This window comes from Amblyomma mixtum, chromosome 9, assembly GCF_055824585.1.
Source record: "Amblyomma mixtum isolate Tamu chromosome 9, ASM5582458v1, whole genome shotgun sequence".
Lineage (NCBI taxonomy): Eukaryota > Metazoa > Arthropoda > Arachnida > Ixodida > Ixodidae > Amblyomma > Amblyomma mixtum.
The window spans coordinates 54,448,033-54,461,745 of record NC_143020.1 but is presented as its reverse complement, the minus strand read 5'-3'; the positions used below and the strand labels follow the sequence as shown (position 1 = coordinate 54,461,745).

Sequence of the window (13,713 nt, the reverse complement as noted above, 5' to 3'; positions counted from 1 at the left end):
ATTTCAGTGGACACATAAGCTCCGCCGTAAGTGTATGCTGCGATAATTTTAGTGGTTTGGAACCCGTATATGCAGAAATGGTCATGCTATACTTGATGTCTATAGATCGCGGCGCGTACTGATACCACCACCAGCGCAGTCGCGAGAGGGTTAAGCGATGCGCCACTGCAATGGCAGGGGGCTTTTTCTATCCCTGCCAACGGTAGGGATTGTGCGACCCATGTTGCTCTCCACGAGCAACCTTTCGTGCAGCTGGCGCGACGGCCGTCCGAACTTACCCGCGCTTCCTCGCATTGGCTGCAGCTTGCGCAATGATTCTCCGAACTAACCCGAGCTTACCCGTGTAGCTCGGGTAAGCTCGGGTTAGTTCGGAGCTCAAACAAGAACAAGACACAATGACAAGATTCTTGCTCGGAGTTTGTATGTATGGAGTAGCGCTTTCTTAATAATATTAGATGTAGTGCTTGTTAGTAGGAAGAAGGAAACAGCGTGAAAGCAAGACAAAACACAGCATCAGGGTAGTCCAATTTAAAAAAGATTTAAAAAAAATGCATTAACATAAAATATGATGGGCAAATTGAACAACTCTCTGGTCTGTTGACGGCCCGAGTATAGGCATCAGTAAAATGAAACCGCTACCGTGGGGCAGACTCTCTCCTAGTGTAGTAACGAGCTCAGAAAAGTCGCTGGAAGAAGCAAACCATAGCAGACAAAAAGCAGGAATAACTGGAGGTAACTAAAGAGGCTTTACTTAAGCACGTACTTATGTCATTGCTATGAAAACCGCAATAATGTTGATATATATTTTAAAAAGACATATGAATGAATGGTACAAGCTACCACCGCCTACGCTTTAATTCTCAGGTGCTATTGGCGCGTGCTAAAACCAATAAAATACAGCTCCTATGACATTAAACATGCTCCAGCTGTAGCAACAAATAGGGTCATACACAGAAATTATGAGAAGCGCATTTCACAACAGGAACTTCTTTACGGAATCAAATTTTCAATACAGCGAAAAATTGCGTTATAACAATCCTTATGTCTGCAGGTCTCCCCACGTAATGTTTTCCTTTTTTTCCTATTAAAGCGTTTGATTTCGTCAATAGAGTTCCCTATCAGTTTTTTAGGGCTATCGTTACTCGATGATGGTGACGGTCAAACTTTAATTAACAGAAATATTTTACAACGCATCGGAGGAATGAGCTATTACCTTGAATATTTCCGTAAGGATGCCTTAATATATTTCAGTGTTGCCTCAGACTTAAAATGAAAGTCCAAGAATCGGACTTGTTTCGAAGGAGTGCTGCCGAGGTTGAGTTCGCAGTCCGCGCTTAGTAAGGCAAAAAGGTCCGTTCGGTCGCATGGCATTTTCTCACTGTGAGTTTTTTTTTTATCGCAAAAATTGGTTCGCGGCCATTTCTCACTGAAATTATTATGGCACAGCTAATGAGACCAAGGACTCTCATTAAACTGTTTACTCCATTATTTCTTTAGAAAGCCCTTCAGCTTTCCCGGCCGCATTCTGTCAAGCTTGGTAACCGCTGTCGTCATTCGGTATACTTCAAACAGTAGAGGCGTCTCTTAGAAACGCTTGAAAGAAACAATAAAGCGTGTTCTGTAGTACAGTCCGCGCCGTGTTGCTCGGCCCAGATCATCGAGGCTCGCCAATGCGAGCGCAGCTGTAAGGATAGCCTGATCGCTCCCTACGTTGACGTCATCTCCCATGCCTTCCACTGCGGTACCCTACCCGGGCGCCCCAGTGTGGTGAGAAGCATGAATGGCGTCGCCTCTTAAAGAGCTAATTATATTACTGTTACAAACGCGTGCTACTAAACACGTGACATGCTTTGCCTACCGGTTTCATGAACTAGATTTGTTTAAGCTCATCGAACTCGAAAAAAAGCATTCTTCTCCTTAACAAAACAAGTTGTTGGGCTAGTTTGTTTCCATATTTCATGGTTACGGAGTGGCAGACGAGGCATAGTAGAAAAGTTTGGTTTATTGCGGTTTAACGTCTCAAAGCAACTCAGGCTATGAGGGACGCCGTAGTGAAGGGCTCCGGAAATTTCGACCACCTGGGGTTCTTTAACGTGCACTGACATCGCACAGAACACGGGCCTCTAGAGTTTCGCTTTCATCGAAGTTCGGCCGCCGCGGCCGGGATCGAACCCGCGTCTTACGGGTCAGCAACCGAGTGCCGTAACCACTGAGCCACCACAGCGGGGCTAATAGAAGAAATGACATAACGTAGCGCTTAACTCTAGGCACTGTGAGGGATTGTTATTGTAAGCCCTGCGATTTGTATTTCCATCGCCATCAGCGCTGACCTTGATCTAAACTAAAGCTTACACTTTGTTTCCACACCTAAAGCTCACAGGGGCGAGCCGGCTGGATTGATAATTCACATGATTTCAACTATAGTAAAGTATGTAAGATGTAAGAGCGTTTTCATAACGTTCGTGGGCTGGAAAATTCACTCAAACATAATTTTTTTCGTCTTTGTCATGTCTTTCTCTTGACCCTGATCGGCCGTCACTGTACTGCATCCCTCGCAGCTGCCGGCATTACTAACTATTGGGAACTGCAGTATCTCGCATCGCTATCAGCCAGTTATTAAATATTCACCCGAATATTAAGGCATAACTAAGCTCTTTTTTTTTTCCGAGGCGGCAGGCGTGGGTATAATATATTCCACCGGTTACGCTGCCAGACAAAGTACTCAGCACTTTGCTAGTGTGGTCTATGAATTTTGTGACTACTTCTCCCCAGCATTTTAGTTGTGCTTTTAACTAACTACGGTATAGATTTCATTAGAAAGCTTGTTGCTCGGCGCAGAAAACTATCCTTATTTCGTTGCTTTTGCCAGAAACAAAACGTTTTGTTGTGTTTTTTTTTTTTTTGCCGGGGACAAAAAGAAAACAAGAAAGATAAATAATGAATCATATCCAAAGTCACAAAATGGCGAACAAAAATGCACCCTTTCTCCACACGCACTATCTGGCATAAACTGCTGATCCTTGCGAAAGTTAAAACGTGTCTTGAGGCGAGAATGAACGCGCAGCAGAAGCGCTGCCATTTAAAGCTTAAGGCAACTCCAGGTGATTAACTAATAACCTCGACAGCCCATCTTTGCCTCATCCCATTTCCGTTAAGTTTCGGACTACGTTTTGCGTTGTGTGTTGTTCGTTCCCATGTCCAGCTAACTAATGAAGTTAAACATGAAAAACCAACTAGGCATATTTGATTCTTTACTTAAGTACGCGACCTTCAATTCACCAACATGCTAGGATATATTCAATATACAATGCGCTTGTAGTTGCCGCGTTGCGCAGCCTTGGACTAACGTGAACACAAATGTAGACACGATTGTCAGTATTGCGCAGTCCGAATTTCAAAAGAAGACAAACTCGTTCATTAACCTTGAGAACCTCAAAACTTTTCAAGCGCATGTGCTGTCTTGTGTATCTCGTATTTGTTCTCTTGCTCCAGTTCGCACTTCTTCGGAGCTTTCAAACTTTTCTCTGACAGTAAAATTGTTGGCTCGTTTCTTCTGTTTACATAGTTTCATTCACAGTGTCTCGTGCGCAGAGGGATAAAATCAACTCATTATTTGCGGAGTAAGTAAAAATGGTTGCGCCTTTTGACGTTGGAAATTCAAAGCTTACTGTCGGGTTGTGAAGTCATGCGGCGCCCGGATCGTCTTTATTACTGATAAAATTCACTAGTGCTGGATGCTTTCGATCGTCAAGAGAAAACTCTATGGGAGAAGAAAATTTCTGATCGCTCCAATGGGGCTGCGTAAAAAGCAGTTGTATGCTCTCCCTTGCGCACAGACGCTGAAAATGTGGTAAGAAACAGGCAGTAAAACTGAAGCAAGAATTAATGTGCCTGTTAATTTTATAGCACAGGAGTTACAGATGCAAAGCCTCGCACATTTTTTTGGATGGTAAAGTATCAAATATTCTGGACCTCAACTGAAGACCCAAGCAAAAAGTGTCGCCACAGCACTACTACTATCAGTAGGTAGTATACCAAGGGAGTAAAGCACTTTTAAAAACTGTACGAGTTACTTGAGGTGGAACGATGTAAGCACAGTTCACCCTCACAATGTTCTAGCCCGAAATTGGTAATCAAGTCAAACGTACAGGACGAATACAGCATGTAAATCGTCGTCAAAATGCGTGGTATGATGCTATCTCAGCTTGAGATGGTTATGTGAGTTTAACTCATTAATTTTAGTCTCAGTCGTCGTACGAAGTGAAAGACAAATTGACATGCTTTGCAGCGCCTGACGTAATCCTGTCACAGATGGGTAATAGATGGTGATTGCCTCATTCTTAAACCAGTCCTGTTCAAGTCATGCTATGCTAGACCACAAAACAAAGAACTTCCAACACCGCCCTCGTAGAGGCATCGAATGAACCAGACACTCACGTCCTAACGAGTAAACGGCGTTGGCCTTTAACGTTCTGTAACCGTAACATCCGCGGCAGCACCCGGACGCATAAGTCCACGCTCCCCGCATTACCTTGTTTTTGCAGCCCTCACACTTTTATCTCCACCCAAAGCGAGCGATGGGTAAAGACGGGATGAAGAGATGGAATCCCTCTTGTACAAATAGTGTGACAGCGCTACAGTGGGCAACCCGATCTTCGCCTTGATAGCGAAGACTTCGAAAGCCCGCATCATGTATTTCCACTCCCGCGTGCCGATAATTTTTCACACAAAAAGTTTCCCAAAGTTCGCCTTAGGTTCTAAATCATGGTCTATCTCCGGTTCGCCGCAGTTTCCGGACGATATTCATCTGAGTTTTTCAAGAACAAGAGCTAAAAAAATTTCGTACTAAATAGGATGTTCACAATGACATTACCCTTTCACTTTGTGTCCGCCTGGTCGTGTAATCTGCGTACGACAACGACTTTTTTGAGCTGTTAACCATGCGTTTTTGAAGAATCCTTACAAAGGGATTGTGAACACTCTGCCACTATTGCAAAAACTGCTGACATTCTGATGCCAACTTTACCACTAATGAGATGGTGATGGAGCCAATGATATTGATGTGTCATCTGCCGGAGAACGGCACCTTTTGCGTTAATAATCTTGATTTCTTTCACAAAAGGTGTCAGCTAGATTGCCCTAGACCAGGCAGCAAAGAGGTTAAAGCATCAGAAATAAAGAACTTTAATCGTTTTGTCTAGGTGCTTACTGCAAAATAAAAATTGCACAGGACGGTAACGCTACAAGTCTAGCTAATGACACCGGATGTTCTTCTGACCTATCGTTTAGAGCAGTGTCAGAAGAATCGGTGTAGGTGTGGTGTTTTTGAGAAATGACTTGTTGAGGAGCATGTATAGAGGTATTATGCTTGGACGGGGCTATGTGGAGGGCTGTTGTAGAGATATCATTACAGAGGTATTATTGATGCATTGTTTTTTTATTCTTTAGCCATCACGAGGGCCGTCATGTTATCCGCCTAATAATAAGAAGGTTTCGCTCCCGTCCTCTTGGTGCATGTTATTCGCCGACTTTCGATCATCTTCTGTTTAGCGCATGCGCGCTGGTTCTTGCGAGTGATACTCAGAGACCTGCGTCCGGCTTTGATGTCGTGTCGCGCAGCCAATTAACCTGTTCCGTCTCTCCCGCCATTGCAGGTTCTTGGACGGCGCGCGCGCCTTGCGTGTAAGCATATCTAGGATAACTGAGCAAGTGAGGTCAGCTTATAAAAGCTTCCATTGATTCTACGACCGCTAACGCCACGCCTCGCCCCCAAGCGGCAAGGGCACTTGAGCTGGGGCACTTACTGAGCGTACGCAAAACCCAATCAGCAGCCGGAAGCATGACGAGGAGAAATTCTCTCGTAGCTTATAGTGATCAACACAATTGTTAGTCTTAATCTCCAAAACGCTTTAAAACAGCGTGCACAGCGCAGGAACAAACGGACAACCCAGAGAAATAACACAACAAAGGCAGCCTTATTTCAAGCCATCGCCGACGATTCTTCTGTTTTTCTTTGCTTTCTTTATTATTTTTTCTTGCGGCATTCTTTTATCGCTGCACAATTTTTGTCATGCGCCAAGATTAGATAACAAGCTCGAACCCCGGCTAACAGTTCATGTGCTGAAATAAATAAATGTGAAGAAAGCATGAGCACAATTCAGAAGGCATAAACGTGTCCGAGAAAGATTTTATTGCGTATAAAAAGGTGTATAAGGAGAGTTAAAAGGTGCTTTTGTTGTGCTACAATTCTTACCCTAATCAGCTAAGCTATACAAGAAGATCAACCCATATATTTGGTTCTCCGCAGTTTACCAGTCGTAGCACGAAACGGCAATCCAGCAAACTGAATAGTGACAAATGTGACATTGATACAACTTTTAGTTTTAATGTAGCACCTAAAATGCGTCTTCCCAGAAGTGTGTATATAATTTGATGGCTTCTATTCTTCTGCCTACAAATGTGCTTATAAATAAGCTTACTTTCGCATTAACCTGTTGAAGATGCACTGTGACGCCACATTTCGATGACATTAAATTGTATAAATGTTTTCTAAAACAAACGCGAGACAATGTAGTCAGAGTTAAAATGATTACGCATATTTTTATGTTTGATTTTTAGATCATTTAAGTTTCCTATATACACAGTGGTAACGTTGTCTGAAACAGTTTTATTGCCTGTGAAGTGAAAATTTCTTCTTGCTATCTGAAGACAACCTATAGCTACCTGCAATGTCTTAGCTAATTATAGAGAAAACCACTATGCTTGAATCATGTTTTCCTTCACCATGCGAGCTCTATAGCAATCAGCACTGTTGAAGCCGTAGTAGGCAGGAAGATATTTCTTGAGAATTGGCTTTTACAGCACAGTTAACGTAAGTGCGCCCCATGGCGACCCACGCATTTCTCTGCTCCGTGACCTTGTGACCACTGTAGGGGGGTGTGCGCAAGGCGGGTTGGAGATGATGGAGGGTGCGTTAAGGTGCCCTACATGTTCCCACCTCTCGCTATGTGCAATCTTCGCCGTCGTTGAGTGGGGCACATAATCGTGAGACACACTAAACGCTTCGAACCCCCCACCCCAGACGCCGCATGTAGCCAAGTGGTCAGAGCCCCAAGGCATGCGGCGGATTCAATACACTTAGCATGTGCACTTGGGTCGACAACAGCCGCAGATTGACCAAATTTGACAAGCCGAAAGTGAGAGTGCTCCCTCTAACAGGCTTAATTGGGTGCTCAACGAAGGGGTATCACCTGTCTTTAAATTTTGCAATTTTTCTTTCAATTTTGATAACGCGCAAAATATGTCCCTTTTCCAGTAATAACTCTATAAGTCGATAATATTATTACAGTTGCGATGGTTTTCGCAATCATTATGCAATATGCGAAAGCAAAAAATTCGACCAAGAGTCTGTCTTGAAGAGACATAAAAAAGAGCTACATTTGTTCCAATCCCGCAACGTTGGCAACTAAAAGGATAACGGCGTATTTTTCTACTTGCCCACATGGTCTAGAAAACATTGAAGAGAGGTCGTCACCCTGCCCTTCCCTGTAATTCAGTTCATATTTACACTGCACCATTTTTGGGGCTGAGCAGGCATACTGGAAATCACAGTAACAAGTTGTTTAAATGAACACCAAACTTTCATTCCAACATTTATTCAAAACCTCCTGAGAGGTTACATGCCAGGATGAATCGATTCAGAACATTTTACGATCAGGCCACAAGTTGAAGATCGAGAAAAAGGCAAACATTTTCTTCTCTTAGGAGCTGTTCGTGAGCTGTTTTGAACCACCTGATCCAGCGGCTTGTTCAGGATCTTCAATGAAATCTCCAGCAGCTCGAGGCACAGAAATGCAAGCTTAGCCCTTGATAGCAACACCGCCGTATTTCAGGCCACCTCCCAGTCCTCCGCCGTAGCCGATCCCGCCGTCGTAGCCGAGACCTCCACCGAATCCCACTCCACCGCCGTAGCCTCCAAGTCCACTGTGGGCCACGATTCCACCTCCTCGCTGCACCTGGTCCACATGGTGTATCGTCCTGACTACGAATACGGGTCCAGAGACTGCCTTAGAGAAGCCAGGTCCACCCCGCAGTAGTGTCACGCTGCTGCCTACTCCGACTCCACCTCCGTAGCCAAGGCCACCTCCGTAGCCCCCACCGTAGCCGCCTCCATAGCCTCCTAGACCACCGGCCATAGCACAAGCGACCACAGCAGACCCAAGACACAGGATAGTCTGCGGGCAATACATAGCCACAATAATCGTTGAATCAGTGAAAAGTACTTATCGCTCAAGATGTACACAACTGTCAAAAGTTTGGAGTCCAAGGGGTTTGCTTCCGAGCCACACCGTGTGGCTCGTAATGTATTCTCAGCGTTCCGAATATCCTGAAGCTAAGAAGATTTCTGGTCCTGCCCCTTAAGATTGTTGGAAATCCCCCGAATGCTACTAGACTACATGGCTACACGGCATAGAGCGCAACCCTTTGGGCTCCAAGCTTCTGAGAAAGTCTGACTATATCTAAGAAAGCTTCTCCAGCGTGAGGCCCCTTTGTATACGACACTTGAATAGTGTGAGAGGAACGAAGACTACATCGAATCAGATGCCATTCATAAGAGAGGGCCGTTCTTCGGCGCTTCTTGGATGTCTGTTCTTGGGACATTAGGTCTGCAGTTTTTTTCGCAGTGACTTTAGAGAGAGTGTTGGTACTTGCTTCCATGCGAGGACAGGCGCTGTCGCGTAAGACTTTGCGCCTACGGTTTTAATGTTCTGCCTGTCTAGGGCACTAAGGGTCGGTAAATCCTCATTCGAGCGAGGCCACAGTTATTCGCTTGGTTCGCGCAGGTATTAGCGAATTCTCCCCTGCTGCTCTCCCTGATACTTCTGATGGTGAAGCATAACCCAATCAAACTTCTCAATTCAAGTAAGGCAAAACACTTTTCTTTTCGAAGGCAAATATAAAAGCGGCACCTGTAATGAGAAAGAGCAATACTGATGCGCTCTGCCACCTAAATTGGCTCAGTGCAAAGAATGTTAATCATCAGCAGTAGAAGTAGAAGCAAATGTCATGGGGTCGTTTTTTCCACCCCTTGCTTCCGCACTAGTATTATCTGCACAGTTTTGCTTGTCCGGGCACAGCAAGCATGTCCAGGACTGTGTTTATATAGTCTCAGGGTTGGATTTCCAAAACATGCAAGACAAGTGCTTACTAATGCTTTGCTCACTGCTTATATCCTTCCGGGGTTAAGTGTTGACGGCCATTTCTAAATTTGTGCTTCAGATTTACTAGTTTATGAACTATTTTAAGACATCCCAGTCTATCACCTGCATTTGTGCTCCTCTCCGCCGTGAAACTTGCGAAAAGATATGGAATATATCGGCAGCCTGAAATATTCTCGTGCCTCTGAGAAAGTTTATCCTGAATGCACCATTTAATGGAGTACACTTTGCAACGGAGCATGAAGCGGATGGCAGCGTTACCGAGCTGTTTGAAAGCCTAATCAAATTTTTACTTCTTTCGAAACATTCGCGACACATTTGCGATTACAGCTCCTTGCACAGTAGCACCGTCTACAGCCGGATACAACTTAAGAAGGCAGCGGCTTTTCCCCCTCAAAGGATCCCCCCCCCCCCAGCCAATGGCGTCAGCCGATTCCCATGACCATGCTAGTGTCACAAAGCAGGGAGTGGTAGATAAAAGGTGGTAGTCCCCTCCCTCCATAGTGGGGGATAGACCCCTCTCTCCATTGTGGCACTGCTCCCTGCATTGTCACCCTAGCAGGGTCATGAGAATTGGCCGATGCCATTGGCTGGAGGGGGCGGGGGGTTCCTTTGACGGGGAAAAGCCGCTGCCTTCTTAAGTTGTATCCGGCTATAGAAAAATTCAAGATACAACAGAACGCATTGTTTTGTGTGTTACGCGTAAAATCGCGCAGCGCCTTACCGTGTTCCCCAGAACACAAAGTTCTTCTTTTAGGTGCGACACGAGCCTAGAATTTTTTTCGCGAATCTCCGACAGGCCAGAAATCTCTTCTGAGAGCATTAACAGCGAAAGTTTGACTTAATGTGGCAAATCTCATCTCTCTTTTTTCCGCGTACGAAGCGCGATTGAACGGATAGCAGTTACACTCCAAGCGCATACCAGAGTCTTCATGGCGATGTTGTAGCGGGCTGTAGTCCAGGGATGCTGTGGCGATTTTGCCTGGGCTGGCGGGCGTTTATATACCGTCTCTCTTGCCAGTCCTTTCTGCATTAGTTACGCCTCCATGACGTGTGCGTAACGGAGTCACTCATTTCCCTCTCCGCGATCCCATTCCTTTGCGAACAATTGCCAAGATGATTGCTTACTTTCTTCTTCACTATTGGACTACAGTAGATAAAATGTGTAGGTATGTTGAAAACGCAGCGTTCTTAAGTTTCCTCGAGTGCATCTTAGCCGAAGTGGGCAGTGGGCATGTTTCAAAAGTCTATTCGCGTCGATACCGTGTATACGGTCCATCGTCAACGCGGAGTTCCTGCTAAATTCACGCAGAGCTTGTGTAAAGGTGTCTGAAAGACCAGAGCGGATGTTTCAGTATTTTTATTTTTTAATTTGTTGTATGCATTCAACAGTAGAAGATAAAACCAATGCATACCCTAAACCACTCTCACTCGGCATCTTGCATAATGAAGCTCCAACCCCTAGGCAGGGGATGCCCTTTAGGGCAGAAATCCACCGGAATAAAATGGAACTGGGCCAAGCTTTGAACCCGTTTCTCTAGTTTGGACATTTTGGGTGGAACAACAGTCTTGTTTTCATTCTATGCATCTTCAACGTACTTTGTTTTCATGACTATAACTTCCGTGCTTTCGTTACTATAACTTTCTGAGTAAGAATAGTATGCGCTTGCACAGGCCAATATTGAGAGGTTCACGGCAAAGTTGAAACATAAATCTGAAAAATCAATAACGGCAGAAACGATAAGGGGGCGTTGAAAGAAACGATTTTCAACACCCGTTCATTAAAGAAATGTCTCACCCCTTTATCTTCCACTCTGGGCTTTCCCGGCAGCACGCTGTGCGGGAAAAAAATAATAAATGCTCACGGTTTAAAAATGATGCATTGCCGAAACTGACGCAGTTAGCTGCTTTTTCCAATGTTCCCAACTTTTTTTGAATTTGTGATACCAGACTGAAATTCCCTTTCAGTTTTAACGGTGTAAGAATAGATCAGTGCAGGAAGGGTCATCAAAAACGGAGTCGCAATTCAAAATTATCATTCCGGTAACTAGCTGCTTTGTAGTGAGCGCTATTCAGCAGTAATAGAACCCGCAATGTAAAACCAGAATAAGTAGAGATCAATTCATCAAACTTCCATCTTATCTATCCAAAAGGCGTGACCATTCTTTGAAAGTTAGTGAAGTTTTTTTAGAAGTGATGTCTTGCGTTATTCTTTTTTTGCACGTTAGATTACAGGCTGGAATGCATTGTAATGAAATGTTGTTTCAGTACTAGCAGATGATGCTTTCTATTATGTTTTGCGCATGTGATTTCGATGTGAATTTTGTTACAAAGATGTCCTTCCTGCTGTAATGCCTGAAAAAGGCGATGCAGGCAGTAAATAAATAAATAAATGCTCAAGTGAAAGCGTTAAGCTATATTAAACAATAAGCATCATGCATGTGTTTCCTTGAGGATTAAGGAAAGCTCTGTATCCGATCGCTTAGGCGCCGAAGACCGACATCGAAAACGTATGGCTCATATTAATAGGGAAGGAATGAACCAACACTCTTTCAGCCCTAATTACTCATGTCAAACTTTCTGCTGTGTTTTTTCGGTGCAATTGTAAAATGAGAAAGAAATCAATTATACATTTTGTAAAAAAAATTGAAAAAGAAAAAAACACATGCCACTCAACTAAGCAAAAGCGCCGGCTTTCTCGCTTTCATCTTCGCCGAAGGTAATTATGTTAAATGCAGCCTGACCTTCACAGAGCTCATCAGTGCCCACCCAACCATGTTTGCTAAGGAGGAACATTCTTTTCATTGCGCAAGCCCTCGTGCTTTCCAGGAACCTTCCGCATTCGTTTTCTACTTGAAGCGAAGAAATACTGCGCAGTTGAACATTTGAGGTACTTTCCACTTCTTGAATTCTTGATAGCTAAGGTATGAAGGTATTTCTAGTGCTCACATTGTAGCGTCTAAAACAAAGAAAGGCTTTCTAGTTGATGATTTGAACTAGTATGTATGCTGGCACCACCGAAACGAACACAGGGACGCAGTAAATCTATGTCCTATTTGCCTCTCACCTAGATCTCTGTTTTAGTTTGCGTGGTTCCAGTATACGTCCTGTAGCCGCTGTGCTATATCTGCCGAAACCCGGCTGCGTGCAATTTGTTATGAAAAGAACCCAGTTGATTATCGCCGAAGCGCACGACGGTATGCTCAGACTCACCAAAAGCCGAGTATGCTCGTTACATTATCGAATCGGTGCAGACAGGGTTGATACCACGAGATTAATTTGTTATTAACAGAAAAACCCCATACTTCTGGAGTGTTTGTCGTATAAATAACTAAATGGTATTACATCTAGCTTGAACCAAAAAATATATAAAGATAGTCTACGATGGCTGGAATAAAGCTACGACATACTCTTTACTGTCATGTGGAACTCCCAAGAGTATTTTTTATTTGCTGTAAGTTTTAACTAGATGTGGTTATTTATGCACAATTTTTATTCTTAACTTTATACCCAAGTGCGCATCGTTAAGTTCTGGAGGTGGTTAAGAAAGAACCGATGTCGTTTTCTGCAGCAACGTGAATTCTACGTGATCGTTTTTTTTTTCGGCAGTTACAGAAAGTCTGCGAAATACGGAAACAAAACATCATGCTGCTGTATTGCAGAGCTCAGAAGTGTGTTCTCAACAAACAATTTTACTTGCGCGTAAAAGTCCTCTCGCGCGCTTCTAACGTGCGCCTTACACAGCGCAAGCACAAGACTTTCGGTTTTCTACGCTGTGCGTCCAACAAGAGGACGTGCACACAGTGGCGCCGTCTAGGGAGGAGAAGTCGCAGCACATTTGCGCTGATTTGAAAAAACTTTTATTCTCGACTATTGATAATAAATTGCTTGCATTGCCAGCCTTTCTAGTTTGAAGAAAAAAATTTACAAACGGAAAAGGTTAAAGCCTACAAAAAGCTGGACAACTGCTTCGCTCAATAAATACTTTTCCTAAGAATGATCCCTGGGCGTCTCCATAATGCTCACTGGACTGTTTTGTGCACCTTGGGGTGGTGCGGAGGATACTAGCAACGGAACCGGTTTGCAACAGTCTGGAGAGGAGGCGTCCTATAATCTCTGTCACCCAATGAAAAGGTCAAAGCTAGGTTAAAAGACTGAAAATCGACGAACAATTTGTAAACAACGGCTTGCTCTAGGTTATACCTTGCCGTGCGGGCGAAAGTATGGGAAATGAAACTGGACGCTATTATTTAGGGCGAGCAATCACGTCGAACAACACAGAGGCACAAATATTTGTTCCGAAGTGGCTGTGCAGCGCTCCGCCATGCTGCCAACGCTTAGCCTTCGCACGCTATGGTTTGTTAGGGTTCATAAGCCTGCGAGACGTAGACGAGACACGTGGTGTTCTGGCGCACGCGGAATTGTTACCCGCAGATTCGCTGAATACGACAGCTCACTGCGCACGCCAAGCTAAAGCTGCTTGATGAACGAAGCG

The 13,713-nt window shown here is 44.3% G+C and overlaps 1 protein-coding gene across 2 annotated transcripts; it reads right to left on the bottom strand.

Moving 5' to 3' along the window:
- Positions 1 to 7,859: 7,859 nt before the first annotated feature.
- LOC149329071 (uncharacterized) lies at positions 7,860 to 11,344 on the bottom strand. Of its 2 annotated transcripts, none has more exons than XM_089562076.1 (2): positions 11,321 to 11,344; positions 7,860 to 8,234 (listed from the first exon to the last, which is right to left on the bottom strand). In XM_089562076.1, the coding sequence occupies exon 2, from the start codon at positions 8,193 to 8,195 to the stop codon at positions 7,860 to 7,862; it is 336 nt and encodes a 111-aa protein (XP_089418202.1). In that variant the 5' UTR covers positions 8,196 to 8,234; positions 11,321 to 11,344. The 2 variants fall into 2 exon arrangements, with proteins under 2 accessions (XP_089418202.1, XP_089418203.1); XM_089562077.1 differs by lacking the exon at positions 11,321 to 11,344 and adding an exon at positions 10,141 to 10,152.
- Positions 11,345 to 13,713: the final 2,369 nt, after the last annotated feature.